Source organism: Lathamus discolor, chromosome 3 (genome assembly GCF_037157495.1).
Source record: "Lathamus discolor isolate bLatDis1 chromosome 3, bLatDis1.hap1, whole genome shotgun sequence".
In the NCBI taxonomy this organism is placed as follows: domain Eukaryota; kingdom Metazoa; phylum Chordata; class Aves; order Psittaciformes; family Psittacidae; genus Lathamus; species Lathamus discolor.
Window position 1 is genome coordinate 24,790,042 of NC_088886.1, and position 25,175 is coordinate 24,815,216.

Here is a 25,175-nt window from a genome sequence, read left to right on the forward strand (position 1 = left end):
TCACCTTCCTCCTTGGCTCTCAGGCCTGCCTGGGCTTTGGAGGGACTTTTTCTCCTGGGTTTTGTGCTCTCCAGGGACTTCCCAGGTGCTGGATTTGCCTGCTGAGTCACTCTGTCAGGTTCATAGATCAGTTTCATCTTAGCTGGTTGTCCTGGCTTCAGCTGGGATAGAGTTAACTTTCTTCCTAGTAGCTGGTGCAGTGCTGTGTTTTGGCTTCAGTCGCAGAACAATGCTGATAACACACTGATGTTGTTTCAGTAGCACTTAACCTGATCAAGGACTTTCAGCCTCTCATGCTCTGCCAGTGATGAGGGGCACAAGAAGCCGTGAGGAAGCAGAGACAGGACACCTGACCCAAACTAGCCAAAGGGGTATTCCACACCGCAGCACATCATGCCCAGGATATAAACTGAGGGGAGTTACCTGGAAGGCCCAGATCACTGCTCAGGTCGGACTGGGTATCAGTTGGTAGGTGGTGAGCAATTGTACTGTGCATCACTTGGGGTTTTTTTGGGGTAAGGGAGGCAGAGTTTATTCCTTCCTCTCCCTTCCTCCCTCTCTCTTTATTTCCTTTTATCTTTATTAATTATTATGTTTCACTTTTGTTTCAATTGCTAAACTGTGTTTATCTCAATCCATGGGTTTTAAACTTTCTTCTGATCCTCCTTCTCATCCCACTGGGGATGGGGAAAAAGTAGGCAGCAATTAAATACTTAATTGCTGGCCATGCTTAAACCACAACACTGGTGAGTGGGGGTACTCATCTACCTCTCTGTCCCTCAGGGTAGAGCAAGCACTCCGCATTAATGATTTGGCTTGTGCCCATCCTCTCCTTCACCGCGCTCCCCTCCTGGTGTGCATGGGCCTGAGGTAGTTGCTGGCTCCAGCTGGAGGGCTCAATTTGCTTTTGCCATCAGTGCTAGGAGCTCAAAGTGGCTCTGACAAAGTATCTCACACCTCTTGTGGGTCAGGATTTCAGGCACGTTCCTGCACATCATCTGTCTGCCCACCGCAGTCGTATTTCAGTTGTTGATGTCCATATGCTGGTGCAAGAGCACCCCCACTCCTGTGCTTTCCCCACAGCCTCACCCCGGGTGCATCCACAGCACAAGGACTGCCTCACCTTCATCAGGTCACGGTGGTGCTCCAGCACGCTGCAGGTGGTCTGCCAGGTGTCCTGGTAGCACTCCCAGGGGTCCACCCTGTGCGGAGCACAGCAAGGCAACATGGTTGGCTGATGTCACTGCCTGACCTCCTGGCCACTCTGCCTTCTCCCCACCGGGCCAGCCAAGCAGTGCCTTGAGCAGCCACCATCACTTGCCCAGCACTGCCACGGACCATATCTTTCCTTTAGCCCTCTAGTTCAGTACTCCCAAATAGCTCTGGGGACCTGAATATGCACCTGGACATCTATTCACTGTCTGTACCCAACTAAAGAGCTTTCATTGGCTCGGATGTAACTACATGGGTTACAACCCTGTTTTCTGAGGACAGCCCAAAGATGTTTCTGATCCCACCTCAGCCACTACATGCCACGTGGCAGTGCTGGGAAGGGGAGAGACTGTGGGCTACTGCTACACATATAGAAAGGGGAGGTGCCACAGCACAAGGCTGGGGTGGGCTGGGTGACTTTGAGCCTACCCAGACACCACAGATTCAATGGGGAAGGTGCGGGCTTGCAAGATCCCCTGAAATCAAAGGGCTCCCTTGAAGGATGGTGTAACACTTATTGGTTCTTTGACAGACTAGGAGAGGAAGACCTCCAGTTTTTAGTCAAGCTTTGGCTGGGAGAGAAAGTCCACCCTGGAGCTCTAGCAGCTGTTGGCATTTCCACTTTCCATGCCGGACTTTACTACCACAGTGCCACGAAAGAGGCAGGGGCTGCGGGTGCTGCTGCAGGTGCAGGCTCTGCCACTCACCTGATCCAGTCAGAGGACTGGACAGCCAGTTGGCACATGGTGAGGCGGTGCCGGCTTGAAACCAGGCCCTGCAAGAGAGGGTGATAGAGGAACGGTTATGGGAAGCAAGCATCGTGCCCTGGCCAGCCTTGGCTTGCAAACCCTCCCGGGGCAGAGCATTGGGCTCATTCAGATGAGACAGGCCAGAAGGACTCTCTCCTGCTCACAAAAATTCATTCAAGTTCCTGTTTGCTTGGGGGGGAGGAGTCCCTGACTTGCTTAAGCCCTGGTTATGCACTGGTCAGTGATATTTTCTCAGCACCATCACTCTCAGCCCTGCACTGCAGTGATGCCAGAATGGGGATGGTGGTTTCTTGATGAAATTTCTACAGCTTTCAGGAGAGGAGAAAGCTCTTTACTCTCCTAATTTGGATTTTCCCACCCTAGAAAGTGCTTTAAAGGCCCCTGTTGCATTGTTGCTTTGAAATAATTCAGAAAAACAAAAACTACAAAAAAACCCCCACACCTCAAAACAAGATCACCACCAGCATTTTGGGAGAGAACGTTTCTTTTCGTTCTCTAGTACTTTGGCTGGTTATAAGGTCTTGCTGCAGCTTCTAAGGAGTGACTGTTTTCATCATCTCTCTCCCCTTGGAGACTTTCCCATGGTCCAGAGCTACCCTGTGCAGAGGAGGTCCATGAAAGGACAGGTGCATGCAGTGCTGCCCAGTGCTTGACCCTGGCTTCAGAGATACCATAGCATACAGGCAGAAGAAAGGGAGAATGGGGACAACCCACCGTCTTCCCATAGGAGTCGTGCACGGGTGAGACAATGCCACCAATGACGATGAAGCGTCCGGTCTTGTGCAGATAATCCCGGGCTCGCTCTGAAGGAGAAGGACAAGGAAAAGGATGCAGGAGGATTCAACTGGACACACTGAGTCCCATAATGCCCCACTGCTCCCTACTGGCTTTGGCCAATGCCCATGGAGCAGCTCGTTCTGGCTGTATTGGATGGGGAAAGCAGCCAAGTGAAGGCTGGCTTCATTTTTACTGTCCATCTCATTCAGTGCTATCCTTGGTGATGCTGAGCATGGACCTTCCTGGGGACCTTAAACCTTGTGTGGAAGAAGGCAGGTCTTTAGCAAAAGCTAAAACACGTTCAGACTCAAAACCACCTTCAACCACCTTGCCAGGACATCAGAGGGACAGCTGAGAGCCTGCACCACTGACAAGAGCTGCTCTGCAGCGGCTCTTACAGCAGCTCTGGAGGAATTGAGCTCACAAGGTGAGACATGAAGCTGGTTCATTCACTTTCCTTTCCTTTCTGTTTTTCTCTGCTCATAAACTGTGTTCATCCTCTCTCCTCATAACTTCTCCCTTCCTCACCTGCTACAATCTGTAGACTATCAGCCAAAAGCTTTCCTAACAGCTGGAAAGCATCTCCTAACCTCGACCATCACTTTGACAAGGACCCCAAAGATATGAGCAAAATTGAAAAAGACACTATAATAATAATAAAACCCACTGCCTTTGCCACCACTGGGGTACAAGGACACCCCCTTTATTTTCTGAGCAGAAAACTTGCTGGCTCATATGTCAGTGTCTGGCTGCAACCCCTGCAGGAGGAAATCATTACAGACTGGGGGATGGATGGATTGAGAGCAGCCCTGCTGAGGGTGGGATACTGGTGGGTGACAAATTGAGCACAAGCCAGCAGTGTGTGCTTGCTTCCTAGAAAGCCAATCATGTCCTGGGGGCATCACCAGCACTGTGGCCAGCAGGTCCAGTGACAAGATACTCCTCTTCTACTCCTCCCTCTTGACACCCCTCCTGGAGTACTGCGTTCAGCTCTTGGCGCCCCAGTATAAGATAGACATAGACCTGTTAGAGCAGGACCCAAAGACGCCATGGGAATGGTCAGCGAGGTTAAGAATTGGAGATAGGTTGAGACAGTTGGGCTTGTTCAGCCTGGAGAAGAGAAAGCTCTGGGAGACCCTCTCGTGACCTTCCAGTACATAGAATCATAGAATAGAATCATAGAATGGTTAGGGTTGGAAAGGACCTCAAGATCATCTAGTTCCAACTCCCCTGCCATGGACAGGGACACCTCTCACTAAACCATCCAACACAAGGCTTCATCCAACCTGGCCTTGAACACCGCCAGGGATGGAGCACTCACAACCTCCCTGGGCAACCCATTCCAGTGTCTCACCACCCTAACAGGAAAGAATTTCCTCCTTATATCCAATCTAAACTTCCCCTGTTTAAGTTTTAACCCGTTACCCCTTGTCCTGTCACTACAGTCCCTGACGAAGAGTCCCTCCCCAGCATCCCTATAGGCCCCCTTCAGATACTGGAAGGTTGCTATTAGGTCCCCACGCAGCCTTCTCTTCTCCAGGCTGAAAAGCCCCAACTTCCTCAGCCTATCTTCATACAGGAGGTGCTCCAGTCCCCTGATCATCCTTGTGGCCCTCCTCTGGACTTGTTCCAGCAGTTCTATGTCCTTTTTATGTTGAGGACACCAGAACTGCACACAATACTCCAGGTGAGGTCTCACAAGAGCAGAGTAGAGGGGCAGGATCACCTCCTTCGACCTGCTGGTCATGCTCCTTTTGATGAAAAATAAAGTTGGCTTCTAAGAAAAATGGAGATTTTTTTTTTTTTTATCAGGACCTGTAGTGACAGGACAAGGGGCAACAGTTTTAAAGTAAAATAGGGTAGATCTAGGGTAGGTACAAGGAAGAAATTTTTTTACAATGTGGGTGGTAGGACACTGGAACAGGCTGCCCAGAGAAGTTGTGGATGGCCCACCCCTGGAAGCAGTGAAGTTCAGGTTGGATGGGGCTTTGAGGAACCCGATGAAAGATGTCCCTGTCCGTGGCAGGAGGGTTGGACTAACTGGTCCTTGAAGTTCACTCCCAACCCAAACCATTCTGTGAGTCTGTGATTTTAAGATGCACTGTTGGTTGACAGTCTATATAAGAACTGCCATCTCACACAGGGCTTTATGCGCAGGTGCTTAGCACAGATGGATACCTGCCATCCTCACCACAAGACCAACACCTCATGTGCCACTGTTCTTGAAATACTGGAAGATTCACCAAAAGAAGCACTACAACAGAACCAAGATGTTTGTCCGCATCTGCTAATTTCCGCTGGAAAGTGCTGGAATGATGCTGGTGAGCTCCCGACCTCTAGCTCCAACTCTGCTTTCTCCCTGCTTGCTCAAACTCTGGTCACCCCTTGCTTGATCCAACTCACAGAAAGTAGCTGCTGGGAGCTGCTCCTGTGGTGCAAAGCCTTAGTAGAGGAGTAGAAGTATTGGTCTGAGAGCACATCATCCCAGCAGGACAGGGGGAAGCCTTTCCTGCATGCACTGGGAGGTGGGGGCTCAAATGGTCTGCATATGGGCTCCTGGGGTCTACCCTGCGTGGCCTTGAACAGACAGATGGAGCTGTCTGTTTGGGGAACAGCAGCTCCACTATGAGAGCAATTGCAGTGTCAGTCACAGCATGGTCCCTGCCACGGTTGCCAGCCAGTGCCCAAGGTCTCACTTGCTTTTGGGCACTTTACCCCCACTGTTCTTCCCTTCCTTCCTTGGGCTGGTTCTGATGCAGCCACTCGTCCTGCTTCCCTCTACCTGCAGGCAGGGCTGCCCTGGGCTTTGGGCAAGGACAATTATGTCCTCCTCTTCTAGAAACCTCTTTGTCAATGCCCCATACGGTTGCACCCATGTTCGTCACTGCTCTTCACAGTGATGTTTTTATCTCCTGACACACTTGACTCCTTTGCCTTCAGCCCTTTCTCCCTCAAATTCTTGCTGCTCCCCTCACCAACACGTGCTATTTAGTGCCATCTGAGTCATCCCTGGGCTCTCCCCAGGTCCCATTTCTGTGATACCCATCACCTGCACCTCAGCTAGTCTCTCAACAGCCACACGGCTCTGATAACACTCCCTCTCTGTGTCACACCACAGCAAGAGACTTACCAGAGACCCCCCAGCCTGATGCACAGCCTTGAGCTGGCATTTCCAAAAGACAGGATAAAAATGCTGGTGAAGAGTTGCTAAACTCCCATGGGTGCCTCTTTCCACATCCAACATCCTTCCCCTGACCCAGAGCACATACATTCATACCCCATGCTTCTCTGAAGACACTCTCAGGGAAGCAAAGAGGGTTTGACACTGATGCTGGAGACAGGAAGTCCCATCTTTTCATGTCACAGCAGCAGTACACCTGCCCCCAGGCTTTTGCAGCTGTATAACCCACTTTCTTTACTTAAACTTTAGGCTGAGGAAGTTGGGGCTGTTCAGCCTGGAGAAGAGAAGGCTGCGTGGAGACCTCATAGCAGCCTTCCAGTATCTGAAGGGGGCCTACAGGGATGCTGGGGAGGGACTCTTTGTCAGGGACTGTAGTGACAGGACAAGGGATAACGGGTTAAAACTTGAACAGGGGAAGTTTAGATTGGATATAAGGAGAAAATTCTTTCCTGTTAGGGTGGTGAGGCACTGGAATGGGTTGCTCAGGGAGGTTGTGAGTGCTCCATCCCTGGCAGTGTTCAAGCCCAGGTTGGACGGAGCCTTGTGTGATGTGGTTTAGTGTGAGGTGTCCCTGCCCATGGCGGGGGGGTTGGAGCTGGGTGATCTTAAGGTCCTTTCCAACCCTAACCATTCTATGATTCTATGATTCTATGAAACCCTCCCTCTAGGTGTATTGCAACTGGCTTGTTCCCCAGGCACATTGCGCTTGCAGTATAGCTGCATTATTCCTTGGAAATAAGCATCAAAGCGAGCTCCTGCCATCTGAAGAGATGTTTCCCTGTGCCTGCTGTTTAATCCTGATGTTGGGGCAGGGAACCCACCCTACAATCCCATCTTTGCCAAAACAGCCATGATCCTGTTTCCCTTCCAAAAGAAACTTTCCCAAAGACAAACAGGAAAAAAAGAAGGGAAGAACAGCACCATGAGGATACCACCAGTTGGGTTGAGCATGTGTGAGTGGTGGCTGAGCCCTGGGCCAAAGCTCAGCACAACAGGCAGGTGAGAGCACATCTTGGTGGGTCCAGATGTGGGGAAATGGACTTTACCATGGGTACCTCACTGTGTATGTTTTTTTCCTGCATGTTGCCTGGTCAAATAATCCTCTGTGAATGGTGGTGTGAATATGGTTGTGCTGTTTAGGAAATGAGCATTCTCCCAGCAATGCACCTCTTCAGCTCCCAAACCCTCACTCCTGGGCATGCTCAGGGCAAAAATTAAACTCTGAAATTATTTTAGAGCTCTCTTGCAACAGGAGCCCTTGTACGCTGAGGGAAGCGAGAAGGACTAGCAGGGCAGGGAGGTAGAGATGGTGCTGAGGAACTGCTTGGGTGAAACAGTTTGATTTCCCCCAAATTTTGAAATTTCTACTATGGAATATTTTTCAGCTATTGGGCCAGTTGAAAGTCAACAAAGGAGCTATAATTGCCGCGGACTTTCCCCTCCTCCCAGTGTGTTGAGCAGCCCAGGCCCCAGTGACAGCCTGTGGATTTGCCAGCCTTGATAAAACCTCTTCCTCAGACTCACCTGAAATCCTTTCCCTGGCTTCCTTCCCAGCTCTTGTGCCCTGGGCATGCCAGCCCCAAGAGAGACAAACACGGGCTTGTATCCTTTGATCAGTGCAGGGAGTAAAATCCAATTGCCTGAATTAGAGGTACTGAAAGTTTCCCTCCCTGCACTCAAAATCCTGAGCTTGAAGGGGTTAACTCCAGTTTGGTTTGAACCATATTTTTTCATCTTTGCTGGTTATTTATCTGCTGGGACCTGTGTGGGAGCACCTGTGTCTGTCAGCGGGTTTCACTGGTGCAGTGAAGGGACCAAACCCAACCCTGTGCATGACCATGATTATCCATGCTTCAAGTGGCACCTGGAAAAGCCCCCTGTGGGGGAGCATGCACACAAAAATACAGTACTCTGGGGATTTTTTTCCCCTTTTTTTTCCTTTTTTTTTTTCCATGCACGAGGGGTTCTGAACCAGCACCACAAATTAAGGCATTAAACTCCATGGGTTGCAGCCCACCATGGCAGCCCTCAGTAACCACTTGCCCAGAAAGCCAAATGTGAAAAAAAATCCTCTTTCTTCTCTATTCTGCATTTTAAAAAGAAGAATCACGGCATACCAGCAGCACTTCTCCCTTTCCAATGCTCTGTGCTTGCCTTTATTGATGTTACTGGCTTTTCCATCTGTGCCTTCAAGGTTAATCAATCAAGAGGGAGAGAAAAAAAAAGCCATTTTTTCTCTGATTCTGTTTTTTCTGGTATCTTTCACACAAATCATGTTCCAGGACCTCTTCTGGATTGAAAAAAAGAGGCGTAAGTTACAGAAAACATCATTGAGAGACATTTACATCAAAAAACCTCCCAAGAAAACTGTAAATAATTGAGCTATGATGTTGGAAAAAGAATTAAAGGGAGTGAAGAATTGGTTTTGGATGAGCCTACAAGCAGAGGAGGTTCACAGGAAAGCTACCCTGAACACCTTGGAAGCACATGCAAGAAGACAACTGGAATGCTTGGAGCCAGCTGCCACCATGCAGGGACAAAATCCAGGCATGATCTTGGAAAAACCAAAGTGGATCCTCGCTGATGCGTGCTGTCTCACAGGAGAGCTGTGGTTTCGGATGTGCAGAGAAGCCAATATCAATGGACCACCATTTACCTTTATATTGTAATGCAATTTAAGATGCAAATCAAAATCAAAAGGAAATTCCCTAACAGAAAAGATGCCACAGTGTTTTAAATGAGCACACCATCTCGTTATCCCTGCTTTGCCCTGACTTGATTTTACTTGTCTAAAGAAGATGAAAAACACTGATCCGTTTATCTCCATGCCTTGTACGGCATGTTTATAAAGTTCCCTCTTTAGACAACCTGAACTCCTCACACATAACTCCACAGTCTCAAGGGTGACTGATGGTATTAATTTGCCTTCAATTTTGCTGGCAAAAGCCAACAATTTTGCCTATCAATCAATTTCTCAAGGTCTGTATTTAAACACCCCAGCACCAAGCATGGATCTTCTGGGCATGTAATCCATGCAGGTGGCACGTCATCTCAGCTCTGGCTTTCAGGAGTTCACGCCAATCTCCACCACCACTGCCTGCCTTCATAAAACATCTTTTCCTGCAGAAAACAGCTCCTCTTTTACATATGTATGCAAAGGATTGGTGTCGTAATTTAAACCCAAGCAAACCTGTATAATTCTTGGGACTGCAGGTGAAAAAAGTATTTGCCTGTTTCTACAGCAAGGCAAACAGCTTCAGCGGGACAGATCCTATGGGATGCTGAGGTGTCGCTGGCCTCGCAGTGCTCAGAGGGGTGTGCTGTTGGGAGGAGACAGATGTTGGTGCTCAGCATTGCCATCAAAATTGTTCAATTGGTTTTTAACCTGCACAATATTATTTAGAGAAACCTGTAAAAACGATGTTGCTCTCTGAAGTATATATATAAAAGTTGGGATCCACATTTTCAAGAGGTTAATGTCTGCATCAGAAATACCAAACAGAACTTAAATATACATTAACAAAAAAACCCCCAAAAACCAAAACCCAAACCCCTGACTATTAAATCTCTGCAAGGGAAGTATTTGGACAAATGTGCAGGCTATAAAGCAGTAGTATGGTGTGGCAAACAGAGGTCTGAGCCAGGAATGGGGAGACCTGCCTTCTGGTCCTGCCTTGCCTACAACTTGCAGAGCATCTCTTCACTTCCAAAACTGGTCCATTCTCATTTGTTTTGGGGGCAGAGCACATCCATTTGCTTGCAGGGCTGCATCCACTGAGTAACTGTACCGGCTTGCTCGTGGCTCTGCTGGTTTGCTTGTTCATGTAATCATAATCTAAGCCAGACCTTCACAGCCATCCACTTCAAAGCAAAAGCCTTTAAAAAGATTGTGTTTTCTTAAAGGGCGTCTCAAATCCCATTTGGAGAGGAGCTGTGCTGCTAGCAGGGCTGGCACTGCGGCAGAGCCACCCTCACTGCTGGGGCAGAGAATCCGGGGAAGGCTTCAGCCAACCATGGCTTCAGCCACTAGTCTGCAGCATTAGTTTGCAGCATCTAGGGGCTTCCACTCTGCAACCATGATGCTGTGTTTAAATCTTCATTTACTTTTTCTACAGATTGAATCTTCTTAAACTGACTTCAGTGGCTAAATGGAGAGGGCAACAAGCAGCCACAGCCAAGCCTGTCAGAATGTGTCAGCTCATCAAGCCTTGAGTCATATCCTCTGTACAAGGCAAGATAAAACGGCTTTAGGTCTTGTGAGAGACCCCAGGGATGTTGGTGGTTCATTTCCCACCCCAGGCTGTAGTTGCAACGCCTCCTGCCATGGCATGTGCTCCTGGCACCTGCAGGAGGAGGTGTGGGTCTCAGCACGTTGAAACAGTGGGTGATCAGCAAAGTGGCTCCATGTGAGGAGCAGGTAGAAGTTGGGCAGCAAGGACAGGGAAACAGAATGGAAGTCATGGCTGGCACAGAAAGGGCAAAGAGGGTGACTCTCCTGATGTCCTTGGGTCTCCTGTCATCCTTGGGACTTCTTCTGCCCTCAGGTCTTCTGCTGTCCTTGGGTCTTCCAACATGAAGAAAGCAGGGCAGTGTATGGCATGAGGCTGAGCTGAGGAGCTCTAAACCCCAGCACGGCAGTGGTCATTCTTGTGGGTTTCTGGAAATGGGACACTAGGTTTGCTGGGTCATAGCTTTGAACTGCTGTGGCTGCTCTGATAGTGTGGTGCTTCCTCCAAATCCCTAGGTCCACGTTCTCAAAAAAGGCCTTTTTGTACTATTTTTTTGTGTCTTTCATGCAAAAGATGCTGCTTGGGGGATCACGTTTGTGGTCTCCCTGCAGACATGAATAATGCCAAACACACTGCAGTAGGTTTGTATTCTTCTTATCATCTGTATTCCTTACACTCAACAGTCTATGCAGCTCCTGACCTTCCCCGCCCATCACCCCCCCCACACACACACACACTCCCTGGCTTGTGCAAAGATTTTTGCCTGGGAAAGAGTAGATTTTGGTCAGAAAAGCCATCAGTCTCAGGAGCCTCAGTGTGCTTCTTTATTGGCTTGTTGCATTTCTGACCAATTTGTTGTCATTGAGCTCAGTCTTCTGTCCCACCCCCTTTCCTGGGCCATTTCTTGCCTGTGAGGTCCAGAGACCACACTGCACCTCAGAAAACACCCTCTGGTGTTTTCATTTTCTATGAGCACTTTATAGCCTGCAACACCAATGCAAGGATGTTGGGTTAGAAGAGAAAAGGTTATTTCTTTTCCGGTGTAAGTTGTCCTTAATGCTTCAGACAGCCCGCATGGCTTTTAAACATTGTTGACATAAATAAACTACCAGTGATGGACCTAGCCAAGACCTGCATTAGCCCACTGGCAGTGTGCTTGTGTAGCGGAGACCTTTCAGCCACAGCTCCCAGTTCCATGCCTTCCAGCACAGCCCCTCTGAGGCAGCTGGTGGTTGACCTTAGCCTTGCTATGTTGGGGAGCAAACAGGGGTGACACTCAGACCTTTCGCAAGCACCGGTGACACCTCCCTGCTGCTCCATCACCTCTGCAACCGCATTTCAAATATTTTTGCCACCACCAAGATAACAGCAGGGAAAAACAGTCCGAGGGTACGGTCCAGGGCTACAGAAATGGTAAGTGGTGATTTTGTCCAGACAATGAAAAAACATCACCCTGCTTCCCAAATAGGAAATAAGTGCTTATTTAAAAGATGTTTCCCTGTGGCCTTTCTCAGTAAGTGTATATAATCACAATGTTTCGGTTGCTCTGGCACTGCTCCATCACCTAAATTGATGTTAATGAAATCAAATATGCCTCATGTTCAATTTATCAAGGTGTAATTTTAAATTGTGTTTGCTTTGCTTTTCTACCTGGTTCAGCTACACCGCTGAGAGTTCCTTCTTCTTTTTACTTATATTTTTATTTTACAGAGGAATGCCACCAGCCAGCTTTGAGTTATGCCTTTCTCCCCAGGGGGGAGCCTGCAGCCTGCTCATGCTCTGCACCAGCTCTCTAAAAACACACACAAAGTAGCAGTGAGGCAAGGAAGTTTTGCAGTCTAAATCACTCTTTGAGAGCCAGGGCAGAGGAGGCTGCACAGCCACAAGTGATGGAGAAGGCAAAACCATTTCCCTGATGTCTCATTTTCATTTTGAGCAATTTGGCTTCCAGCATCCTTGGATGGGAGGTGGGATGCGGCCACATGTGCCAAGGGCAAGGCAAGCGCTTTCCCGCTGTCTAAAATACCTTCTCCTGCAGGGGAGAGTGACCCAGATACGCCAGCACACTTTGTTTTATTCTCGAGCTAGCAGCACTTGCAGGACCTAAATGTTGCTTCCTACCCTGAGCCCAACTCGGGCAAGGAGCCAGCAGTTACTCTCAGCCTAATTAAGTGGTGTGTGTGTGTATATATATATATATATATATAAAAATCCCAAATCATATATATATATATATAACTCTGAATGCCAAATCGGTCAGAGATGTACACATCTCAGAGCCCAGCTCTCCCTATGCCAGGGCTACTTTTTCTGCCGCAACCAGTGTCTTTATTCACAGCTCACCTACAGCTGCACCCCAGTGAGAGTTGGGGAAAACATAGCCACTCCATTCTCTGGACTTCTTGGAGCAACACGACAACATTTCTAACAGAAGAACAGGCCCTGACCACTCTTCAGGGAAGTTTTCTCTTCTGGGAAGAATCTGGAGGAGAGGGAGAGAGTTGTTCTTCATCACAGGGTTGACCCTTCTCAAGGGAAGCCTGCGGAGATACCAGTGTGTCCCACTGACACAAACAGCATGTCCTGCCTCAAGCTCAGTGCCTCATAGATGATGTCAGTCAGATTCCCAGGAGACTTTTGGTTGGTAGAAAAATCCCATTAACCCCCTAATACTTACTGATTTTCATCTCCGAGCTAATCAATCTGTTACGCATTTCCTCACCACCACCCTGTCAGTTCATAGCTTCACTCAGGCACTGTAGGAGTAACAAATTTGGAAGGGACTTCCATGCTAAATGGCTCCAGCCATTGCTGCACATTTCTTTTAATAGCTTTTCATAAGCTGAAAAAAGCACTGGCCACCAAATATCTCAAAACTCTTCATGGAAGCAGATGCTATGAAAGGCCCCAGAGAACTGACACTGCAGCATCTGACCCTCCAACCTCTCAGCCCACCCAGGCTCCCCACCAGCATCCAAATCTGAGAGCCACCTGAGTGATGACTAACAGGATTCATGCTATCACCATCTGTTGACCACTCATGGTTTCATGGCACAAAAAGTGACATAAAATGTTTAAAACAAAAAAAAACCCATCCCAAAACAACCCCAAACCACAAAAAAAGGCTGAAGACTGAGTCACAGTGAGCTGACTTAAAAATAGCAAAGCATTCACTGGAGACCCAAGAAAAAGGGGGCTGGGTAGGGGACCTGGCTGGTTGCAGGTGATCCGGGTTTCCAGATGAAGCTCATTTTACATCATTGAAGGTGAAATTTAAATTGAAAGCATCTTATTTTTCCCTCTTTTTTCACAGCCGGAGTTCTGCAAGGGGTGGTGCATGTGAAAAGGCACACAGGAGCCCAGGAAGAAACTCTCCAGACCCCAGAGCTTGAGAAGAAGCATCTGAGGAAGAGTCTGGCAAAGTAATCCAAGCCAAAGTGCATTTTGCCACTGGAGAATCCCACCCTGCTCTGGTGCAGCAGGTGGGAAGAGGCAATATTTATCAGGTGAGCAACATGAGGACAATTACAGGCAGCTGCTCCTCGAGTTGAAGCTGCCTCCAGCTCTCCCAGTTAGGGACTGAATCTACTTTTATGTCAGGCAGGTGATAAGCACAGTGCTGTCACTCTCACCATTTCTAAGGAAAAGTGATATAATTTATTGCCCAGGGATTTCCATCCTGGTATCACAAGGAGAGGAGGAACATGCTCAGCCCCTCACTGGGTCTCACCTGAAGGATGGGCATCTGAGTTCTGCCAAGGTAGACCACCTTCCACCCAGTAGTTGACACCCAGATCTGCTGCCTGGGCATCTTAGAGGTGTTCAGCTGGTGAGGTAAAGGGAAGCATCCTGGTAAAAACAACTCTTAGCAGATAAAAATGGATGAAGAAGACCTCATCTGAAGAAGGATATTTCTTGAGCTCCCTGCTACAAGACAGCATGGAAGCACCTTGCTTAGAAGCCCTTAGAGAGGGATTAAGCATCTCCAGGTAAGACAAGTGTCTGTGTGCATGGTATTGAAGTGAACTGTTCTGTGGCTGGCGCATTAGCTGGCCACTCAATAAGTCAGCAAGGGGTACAGCATGCACACTGTAGCATGGTGGAGTGGAATAAGTTTTTCTCTTCCAGTGTAGTACTTTCCTTAGATTTTTAGAGAGAAATGTGCCAAAAGGTGCATTTGCCAGCACTAGGTGTAAATGTCCCTCTGAGCACTTGGGTTTATTTAACTACAAACTAGAGGAATAAGCATCATTGCAGATAGACTGGGCAGAAAGCAGTTGCAGTGATTTCAGCTGAAATTCATCTCTCCTATAGGGTTTTCAAGGCTCACAGCTCTCCAGCTGGTGTAAAGTGATGTAAATGTGCCACCCACAGTAAAGCAACATCAATTTGCGACGCAAATCTGGCCTGGAGCTGGTATTCTGTGGCTGTATCTCAGCTTTGATAAGAATCTAAATATCAGGAGCAAAAATAAACTGTTTGGCAAGCAGAGGGGAGGGTGTTCCAAATAGTCCTGACTGCTCCATTTGGAAATGATTCTTATTGCCCTGGGCCCATGGATAGAGTCAAACAGGACAAGGGTAGCAGCAAAAGGCCCCTGGTGAATATTTTCATTATCCTGCCTGATTCTGTATTTCCCTTTCACCAGGATGTGGGTGGCACATCTGAAGTAGGACAGCACCTCAGTGTTCTTCCCTGGAGAAGTCCCATCTCAGCCAGCCACCAGCTGGGAAATCAGCATCACCCAGTGCCTTTTCTTTTTTTTTTTAATGGAAGGGAAAAATAAAATGAAAAAAAAGCTTTCCACGCTTGTTTTCCGATGCCCTAATTTCCCCGTGCAAGCGCTCTGTTAGTTTTCATTTCCAAGCCATTGTAGCACATCAAAGGCAGTGCTTTGTACACCCTGGCGCATGTCGTGCTGCTCCTTCAGGCTGATGCATGGCAGGATCATAACCTTACCAGGAGCGGCAGATTTACAGTCGCTGATTCCCAGTGGAATACAGATGGGGAGCATTTGCGCTGTGGCTCTTTGCTGGTCTTGGGTTGCCTCTACATGAGGCTGATCCCTGTGCTGTGAGTTTGACCCACGGTTTGTCTTTGCTGGCAAAGCACCCAAAGGCACTGATCCTGGCAGGGATCTGCAGTGGCTGAACCAGGACTGTGCAGGCAGAAAACATCCCCTCTACAGAAACGCAGAAAGGCTGGGGGATGCTGGTGATTGCATGGAGTGGTGAAGGCAACCAAGGTAGGACTTCAGCCTCATGGTGGTCATGCTCCTGTTCCTGCTGCTGTGTCTCACCTGGCTGCATGGCTCAACAAAACCCTCTCCTTCATAGATCTATTCCCGAGACCCCATTTCCCCAGAAGAAGACTCAACAATGCCTTTGCACAGAGCAAAGGCACCAGAAGCAAAGCTATGCCTTTCGGCATCCCCAACCCAGCTTGTGAGATTTCTCTGGGAAAACTGGATTTTCTAACTTCTCTTGCCAATAAGCCCTAGCAAAATGTGATTTCCTCAGGGATGGCTTAAGCTCAATTAGGGGCTGTTGGATTTTCAATGAAAGTAGAAACCTTTGTGGAGCCATCGCTGAGCAAGTCCTTCCTTGTCTGACTCAGAGACAGGTTCTCCACCCATCCCGTGGGCAGTTCCTCTGCATTTGCCTCCTACTTCAGCTCCAAAACAGACTTATCCCGGTTCTCCTCCTGTGGGGCAAGCCCTATAGTGGCTCTTGAAAATACGTATTCCTAAAGACTCCAGATTTTTCTGTTCCCAATGCGTGGATTTATCAGTTTTTTGCTGGTGTGACCAAGCTACATCCATCCGCTCAGGTTTATTGAAGGAAATCAGTTGATGAAAAGGGAGAGCTAAAAAAGAAAAAAGTGCTCCTGACCTAGGTTTATCTTCTCTGGTCGTGACTGCACACTATCAACACATACAAGCAAAGCTGCTCTGTGGGGTCTACAGCTGTGCCCTGGCCCTGGGTTTGTTTTCGGGGCTGTGATGGGCACTACTGACTTTGCCCTGCTTTCTCCATGCCAGGCACCCCGAAAATCTATCCCTGCTTGGCTGGGCACTTCTGGCACCACAGGAAAGCTTGAATTCATGGGTTATAAAAGCCAGAGAAGGCATGCTCATCTCAAAATCCAGAGCAGCCTTGCCGTTCTCGCCATCTTAGGCTGATTTTTCTGTCTTAGAAAAAGACAGAAAAATTTTTTTCTCAGGTCTTTCTGTAGCTGCTTTTGGCTCCCTGGGCCCAGGCGGAGGTTAGGGTTAAGGTTAGGGTTAGGGTTAAAGTTCAGGTTACTTTTGCTGCACATTCAACACAGCTGGACTGCTTCTGCTTGCCCCTTGCCCTCCTGGCCACAAGTGGTGGGATATGGTCTTTACCTTCGATCCAGTGCATGCCTGTGCCTTCTGCCTCGGCTCAGGGACCTCTTGTAGCCCCTCTGCCTTGCTGACAGAAGGCGTTTTGAAGGCCAGAACATGCAAACATGAGGATGTCTATTTTGGGGCAGCTGCTGCTCAGATGCATGAAGATGAGCCTAATTGCGAGCTGCTTCTACCTTTGTTCCCCATCCCTACAATACTTCACACAAACCCGCAGCAGCCTGGTAGGGAAAGCTGAGATGTGAGTCCCCCCCATTGCACCAGCTGGGACAGATAAAGTCACTTGCCCAAGGTCAAATGAGAGACATGGGCTGCCACTGCTGGTGTTTAACATTGAGGTAATTGATACCTTCAGTATTGCGCAGCTGCTATGAAAAAGTATAAGAGAAGATGATGCAGGAGGTGCGAGCATCTTAGCAAGTGAAAACAGTTTTTAAATAGAAGTGGGCCTCTGTTTCTTGAATGAGGTTGTAGGACTGCATTTCTCACGGCAGGATTTGTTTATAGTCGGTGGAAGTAAGAGAAGGTACGTGGCATATTTTGGGAGGTGGCATTGTCAGAGACAGTGTCTCACAGACCGTAATAAATACTGCTAAATATTTAACAGCTTATAAATATTTTAAAAGAATCCCTGAGTAGTTATTGATGGAGTTTAATCTGATGCTTGGGAAAACTCCTCTCTTCGGGTCATAAACAGGAGATGAGATGCTCGGGATGTAAGAAGCTGGTGATAAAGACCATGTATGTATGGGGTGCAGTGATGGGAATGTGACATTAACTGATATGTAACAGCACCCAAAAGAGCCATGGGTGTTGCAGTCCTGCTGGTGCTGCTCTGTCCTCAAGGCACAGCACCCAAGAAACTGCAGTTTCAGCACACACTGGTCAAGCGCTGGGAGTGGAGGTGTGTTGGTGACTCATCAGCCAAGGCACAAGGCTGGGCTGACAGGTTCCACTGTCTGCCACCACTTGGGGCCAGGAGCACTTGGCTGGGCCCTACCAGACCCTTTGCACCTGTGGAAGATTTTGGCTGTTTGTTGTGATTTCAGCAGCTTGGGTGTCAGTAGAAGCTCCTCTGTGTGTTGCAGTGCCTGTTCAGCATCAGCTTAAGCTGCTGAGAGGTGAGCATGGATGCTACAACTCCCCATGTCCAATAAGTCAACCAGGATGTTACAAGTAATGTCTGTTCTGGCTCTGCCCCAGGTCTGATCCTTCCACTGCCACTCTGCCTGTGCTGCCTGAGCTCCCTGAGCCATGCCAAAGCTATGCAGAGCACAGCTGGGGCTCAATCAGGCCCTGTCTGTCTGTCATGTCCTCCCAGAATCCCATTACCCACCTCTCACTCCATCGATCGCTCCAGCTAATTACACATTCAGATTTCAGGCTGGAGACAAAATGGAAACATGAGGCAGCCTTGCAGAGGCTTTGACTTCTTACTCATGTTGCAGATGGCAGAGGCAAAGCCTCTCCCAAGCTCCTCATGAGCGTTTGCTAGATGGGGGGGAGGGAAGAATTTGCTTCTGGACATTCACAGATATATTGGCATTCAAGCAAAAGAGGAAAGAGGGGGTAAGGGTGAGCTGTCATTCTGCTCATGCATTTCTCCCAGCAATGTCCCAGGCAGTGATATTCTCATTTAACTGCTCTGCAGTTCAGTCATCTCAACAAAATAAGAAAAATAAATTCTGGAAATTCAGGATATTAAAACCACATGCCATTAAAAAAAAGCCTCAGCTCCTGCCTCTTCCTCCCTCTTTACCTTTTTACTTACAAAACTGCATCCCTTCATCTCACAACCCTCTTTACATGGTGCAGCAGACCTCAGTGCTGCTCCTCTAGAAGGGCTGTGTTGAATAATCAAAAAGCAGCTTGGTGGGATTTTTAATTGCTCAAATTTTCTTAAGAAGCCATGCACCAGAGAGTTTTACTTTTGATAGCAGAGTCCTCTTTCATTGTCTTCCATCAGATATGGTTTTTGCCCAGCTCTTGGTTGGGATATAAATTTTCTTCAATAACATGCACACAGGATATAGGGAAAATTTAAAATTCTGATTAGAAAATTCTAATTAGACAAAAAAGGTGGGGAAGGGAAAAACAGTGGAGATTTGCTGACTTTCAGGAGTCACCTTATATACAAGCTATGTTTTTCTGATCTCGTCCAGGTCCTAGATCTGTTTGAAATGAAGTGGGTACAAAATGCTACGGCTAAGCAAGTTTAAAACACCTAAGCTACCAAGACTCCCTATGAGAAGGCCAATTCCAAATGACATTTCTGATGAGCAGAAGTATAAAGAGGGACAGAGATGTGCCAGAAAGGGTTGATTTTGATAGGTGTCCCAAGCCCTGGAAATGAATCTGTGTGAAGCTACTCTTAGAACTGGGCAGAAATAAAACTGTTTTGTGAACAAGATTTTTTCCCTGAAACCAGAAGTTTGCATATGAAATGCTGGGTTGTAAGGAATTTCAGAACTTTAAAAAGGCAAGAAAGAATGTCTAACCTTCCAAAATGGGCGAAGTGTGCATTTACAGAGAGCCTTTTTCTTCTACAGTTTAAGAAAAATTAATAAAAAGACAACAGGAAAAATAAATCAATATCAAACACTGCAGGGGAGGCAGGTGAAGCATCTATCCCATGCTCAGTATTGCTCTGAGTGTCAGTGGGAAATTAAAGCAAATTGAGTTTGGGTGTGTATCAGCCATGCCAGCCAAGGTAAGCAGCTGAGCTCCCCTGCAACAGCCAGCAGTGGGGTTTTCATGCAGTTTTACACGGGACTTTCTTCTGAATCTTACTTTTCTCCAATTACTAAAACTTTTTGCGTGGGATCTGCTTTTCCTTCTCTGTATCTCTTTGGGATATAAATGGAGTTTTATTCCAGACTAAAGGCCACCAGTGTTCATGTCAAGTTTTAGAAACAACCTCTGCCCTCTTTTCTCCTCCTGCCTTTCCTCCCCACCACATTAGCATCCTGTTTCTCACAGCCACATAAAGCTAGAAAATACAACTCAAATTTGTGACTCAGAACATAAGTATATCTCAAAGCACATCTGATACCACAAATAACTCTGAGTGTTTTCAGGGCTATGTGGGTGTTTGTCTCAGCCCTTTGGTATGGATGGCTGTACAGCACCATATCTCACCTACTTTTTATTATATATTATATATCTTATGTTAAGTATTAGTTTATATGTATATATTAATTTTATATACAGAGACATGAACCAGCCTCATCTGGTGAGTCCTATTTACCCAGTCTTGTAACTGGCGGAGGACAGAGAGAGCTCTGTTGCTGTATATTCAGCTCTGCACAGATGCAAGGGTCAGTGATGAGTTGCAGTTGCAGGTCTGGTGTTGTAAGAAGAATACCAGCTTTCTGGAAACCCAAGGATAATGATGATACGGAGTCTTAAATTCACATGACTGGTGGAAAAAATAACTCAGTGAAAGCCTTTCCCTCACTAGAAGAGAATTCCAAATAATTAACCCATCTCCTGCTCAGGCAAAAATCCTATTGTAAAAGGTTGGCTTTTGGCCTGAATAAAAAATGGTAAGAACCATACTGAGAAAAATTATGGTTAGCATACAGTGGCATGTCTACTGTGGTATGCAGCGCAAATCTTATACTTCCTTTTGGCTTAATTAGTACAATATGTTAAATAGATAAATTGTATCTCTCTATGCTACACAAAAAATAAAAAATCCTCTATCAGGATCACAAAGCCCACATATTTGTTTGAAAGATAAAGACAATATTTTTGCAGAAATTCACCTGTTTGAAATGCAACATTTACAGGATGCTGTACTGCTTTGGTTGGATTCATAGCACAGAGCTAAACAAGTAACACAGATTTTGGTTGAGATTCCCATGGCTTCTCCTGATTATTCCTTCAGACCTGGGGGGAAGTGTTCCTCAAACAAAACTGAACAGGAATTTAGAAGCTAAATTCTGTGTCCTTTATTGTGAAAGACTTGTTTTTCCCTATCAGGTATTTCAAGACTTGTATTCCAGCATGTCTACAGGACATATGCATACAACATTTCTACATCAAGCCATTCTCTATGAGCTAAAACATATCTTTCTGAAAGATACCCGAGTCTTGATTTACAACCTTCAGGTGACAGAGGATCCATCAGGTACCCAAGTACTTTGTCCTCCTACTTGATTATCTTCACTCAAACCAGTATATATAGTTTGATGTTGTGCAGTATCCAGACTGCTCCTGGCATCTCACTAGCCCTTACTCCGCTGAATTAAGGAGGCCCCTTCTATCACATATGACATATCTGTCCCCAAAGCAGATACTTAAAGGCCATGATCAAGTTGCTCTTTAACACCTTTAAGGATAGATTTAGATCGAGCCTTCCTAGATTCTTGCCACGAAGCCTGGTTTACAGAGCTAATGTAATTCTTGTTACTGCTCTTCTAAAAAGGATTTTGCTGGTGCTATACATGAAAATAATACAACCTTTCTTCTTTTGCTTGATGTTTCCCTGCTTATATCTACAAGGATTGTATTTGCTGCTTTATTTACAGCATCACACAGAGTTTGTATTCAGTGAGCTACGTACAATCACTCTTCAGTCCTTGACACAGTCACTGTTTGGCGGAAGACATCTGCCTGTTGTTTATGTTTGACAAGCGCTCTTCCTTGCTGGACCATATGACTTTGCATTTGACTTCGCTGTTTGAACAAGTCCTTTTTATTAAACAACCTGAATCAGGCAGCACAACTGACTCATTACCATCATTAATTGCTATTCTACACACTTTGGGGTCATTGGCAGGGATTATGTATTTTCTTCCAGGTCATTGACAAAGACACTGAACAGTACTGAGAAAAAAAAAAAATCTCTTTGCGAGCCTCCTAAAAACACCCACTGCCTATCAATATCTCACTGATCCTTATTTTCTAAAATATATCCTGATACTGGTTTTTAGTCCACTGGATATGGGCCACATTGATATTTTTAGTATTACTTTCCTTAATCAAAATGTTATCTAGGACTAAATAATGTGAATTATAGAAACTATGTTTTATCAGTAGTGGCTTCTATCAGCCAAGTCCCTGTAACTTCATTTAATTATTATTTTTATTTTTAAATAGCTCCTCTTGTTCCTTGTTTGCAGCTTTTTAGCTTCTGGGATAGGATTTTTTGATGTTTCTGGTGTATTGGTGCTCAGGACTACATTTTGCTGGCACTTATGAAGTGGAATAACAATGTGATCATTTGCATCCAAAAAAACCATCATTTTTCTAGCCTGCTGCCCAACTCATTATGTTCTACAAAAACAATATCTGACGCAGAAATACACCAAGCTGATTTCAATTATTTTTGTACTTTGAAATTTATGTACAGCTCTTAGAAACCCAAGGGATGCTTCTCCAGCTGTAGCACGAGACCTTCAGCATCTGCTCCCCAGCCTCAAGTCTCTTATCAGATGCCAAGGGTGGTTCCTTTCTCTGCACTCCAAGAAGGGATATTAGAGTAGCTGATGTTTCTACTCCCATTTTTTTCGGTGGTCTGCAGTGGACACTTCACCCTCACAGAACTCCTTCCCATGCTAGGTAAGTCACTGTTTGCATAGGGATCTCCAGGCATTTCAAGATGTACCTGAACTGTCAGTATTTATGGCATGTCGGACTGCCTTTAACTGAGACTGCCCTTCCTCCCTCTCCCTTTCCATCCTTCCCTCATTCCCTTCCTCCCTCCCTCCCTCTTGTCTTGCCTGAACAGGCTGTAGCAGTGATTGTATCATCCCCATCATTTGGATCATCTCACAGATGCCCAGTAATATCAATTGTCTCACATGAGCATTTCAGATTCCTTTGACCTATTATCAATCTAAAGGGTGGGCATTCCATTATTTCAATCAACTGCCTATATTTTTGTTCACTTCTGCCATACCTGTCCTTAGCTGCTTGGCCCAGTCCCTCCCTTCCTTGCCAGTCACAGGGGATATAAAAGTGCTGCAGCGAGCACAGACTCGTAGACCAAATGGGCAAGTGGCAGGTTACAAATACCACCAGGAGCCCCTGCCAAGACCGACCCCGGGGGCTTGTGGGGGCGGGAGCGTGACAAGGTGAGTGCAGGCGGGGAGAACCCGCTATCTTAAAGGAAGCATAACCAGAGGCTGGATGCCAGCCCTTCTGCTGACGGCTTATCGGTGTGGTCGGAGCCGAGGCCCGGGCCGGCCTCCGCCCGCGGCGCCTTCAGCACCACCACCCGCGGACAGCGCCCGGCTGGGGCTGCCCCGCGGTTTTCCCCCGGCCCCCCTCCACCCCCACCCCCCTCCACCCCCACCCCCCTCCACCCCCACCTCGTGGACCCCCGGGAACGGGGCTGCACCCTCAAAAATGCACCTCAAACACTGACCCCCACCCGGGGTGCAGCCCCGACCCTCCCCCTCATCCCCGCACCGCTGCCGGGGGCCCGGCGGGACTAACCGAACATCTGGATGTGGCCCTTGGTGATGGGGTTGAAGCTGCCGCAGGCCAGCAGGATAACGTGGGTCTTGGTGGTCTCCGTCATGGTGCCGGCGCGGCCCTGCCCGGCCCTGCCCAGCCGCTTTTTGTGTCTCGGTGCGGCAGCGGCGGCGGCGGGAGGGAGGGAAGGGAGGAGGGAGAGAGGGAGGGAAGCAGGGAGCTGGGCGGCGCCGCGGCTGCGGGAGCGGGAGCGAGGCCGCCCCCGGCCAGCCACAGCCCCGGGCACGCACGGATCCACTGCACGGGCAGGTGGCAGGGCACCTTGTACACGCAGCCGGGCGAGCACACGCAGGTATGGCACACACACACACACACACACACACACACAAACGCAGACTGGCAGTGCACCCCCCGCCCAGGGGCTGAGAGCTGCGACCACACAGCTGGGTACGTACACGCCTGTATGTATGTATGCACATGTGCACACGAACACACACCCACATGCACGCGGGCACAAATATGTGCATGCACAGCTGCAGAGACGTGCCCACTCACACACATATGCATACATATGCACCTACATATGGGCACACATCCACAGCCCTTGTACATGCACACACACACACAGAGATACATGTCCCTCCTCCAAAGAGTACTGGGGAGATGTGGCCTACCCACACCCCTCTATGCTGTACACATACAGAAGAGCTGTGACCCCTCCCCAAGCAGTGGTGACACATTGGCATCTCCAGTGTTAAAGCAATGTAACACACACCCACCCGCACACACAAGTGCACAGTGTTCAAGAGTAGCTGTGCTCTGTGTGTCCCTCAGTCCTGTGCAGATGACCCTGGAGACCCCAGTGCCTGCAGTCCCAGACCAGGACCCACAAAGGCCATCCAGCTGCCCCACCCGCAGTGCACGGGTCCCATGAAGAAACTGGCTCAGGGGGCCTGAGCTTCTCGTGATACATTGATTTTACTGTCTGAAGGAAGTGAACATCAAATCGGTGCTGTGGATGCACCAAACCCCAGTCTTTATGGTCAGGTAAACCAGTACCAAACTCTGGTGGACTTTGTCTGAATTTCTTATTTGCATGATTGCAACGTTTCTGTTCTCCACTAAAGAATCTCTTCTGAGAAAGGGCCTGCAGAGCCCTCTCTGCTCATAGCCATGGCAAGCAGAGCTGCGGGCAGCTGCCCTCACCCACCTCACAAAGGTGTCTCTGGCCTGTTGCTTATAAACCTGCCACCAGTGGGCTTCCCTTTCTCTTCCTTCATCTGTCCTTCTCCCTCTGTCCTTTTGAGGCACCAGCCACAGGGCTTTGCAGCCACCATTATCTCCCTTCTGCCTTCCTGGGCTGGTGGTTTTCAGCCCTGCCTGCAGCAGTGGGGTGTATTTCTTGCTGTCCTGCTAAGACAAATTACTTCCACTACTTTGCTTGCAAACATTTGCCCTGCCAGCTCAGCTGAGTGCTAGGATGCTCATCGGTCCTATTGCTGAGTGATATGCAGGAGCAAAACCCCTGGGGACCAAACCCAAGAGGAAATTGAGTCTGTTTGCTCAGGGAACCCTTAAATCCTTGTTGAGGAGACCCCACCCGCAGTCATACTCTGGGGAGCACACACTGATGGCTAGTGGTGGTCTCTCTTACCACATAGGGATATGTGGCACCATGGGGTTATATTTTTATGCTGATTTTTAATTCACACTAAACTGTCATTGAGGGAGAGGCATGCTGAGACAGCTTGCTGCCCCAAACACAAAATAATTTGGGTTCTCAGAGGTTCACTCTAGGTGTTAGTCCCAAAGCCAAACCAACCCCATGACAACAGGCTGGTAGGTGGCACAGACATGGCATATTGCCTCCAGGGCTGGCTTAGTTGGGGAATGAGGTAGAACAGCAGCCCAGCCACTGCCCTGCTGGGATGGTATAGGTGCTGACTCCATAGCTAGCTCCCTTGACCCCTGCCAAAAACCTTCCCAGTGGCAGTGTGACCGAGGTGCAAGTCTGGATGAGGTCAGCTGTGTATTAGATGCATGCAGCAATCTCCAACCCATGAGAAGTGTCCTAATGGGGTCCCAAAAACATCGGTGTCACCTTTGCTTGCTCAGCTGTGAGAACGGCCAGGGAAAGCAGATCCATCTCTTTCCATCAGCTGTTGTAGGATAATAAATAAACTAAGAAACATCAA

General features: G+C 47.9%; 1 protein-coding gene and 1 long non-coding RNA gene across 2 annotated transcripts in view; one reads left to right on the forward strand and one right to left on the reverse strand.

Annotated features, from left to right (window-relative positions):
• Positions 1–23,110, reverse strand: part of NMNAT2 (nicotinamide nucleotide adenylyltransferase 2) — a 28,327-nt gene extending 5,217 nt beyond the window's left edge. The window contains exons 1-4 of the mRNA XM_065672614.1: positions 23,002–23,110; positions 2,697–2,785; positions 1,920–1,987; positions 1,124–1,202 (exon numbers count right to left, since the gene is read on the reverse strand). Coding sequence (XP_065528686.1) covers positions 1,124–1,202; positions 1,920–1,987; positions 2,697–2,785; positions 23,002–23,086 — 321 coding nt within the window. The 5' untranslated portion in view covers positions 23,087–23,110. The remainder of the gene's footprint in view (positions 1–1,123; positions 1,203–1,919; positions 1,988–2,696; positions 2,786–23,001) is intronic.
• On the forward strand, positions 13,561–15,177 carry LOC136010876 (uncharacterized). The gene is made up of 3 exons (XR_010611039.1): positions 13,561–13,675; positions 13,838–14,158; positions 14,818–15,177. It is a non-coding gene; the product is annotated as an uncharacterized LOC136010876 (long non-coding RNA).
• Positions 23,111–25,175: the final 2,065 nt, after the last annotated feature.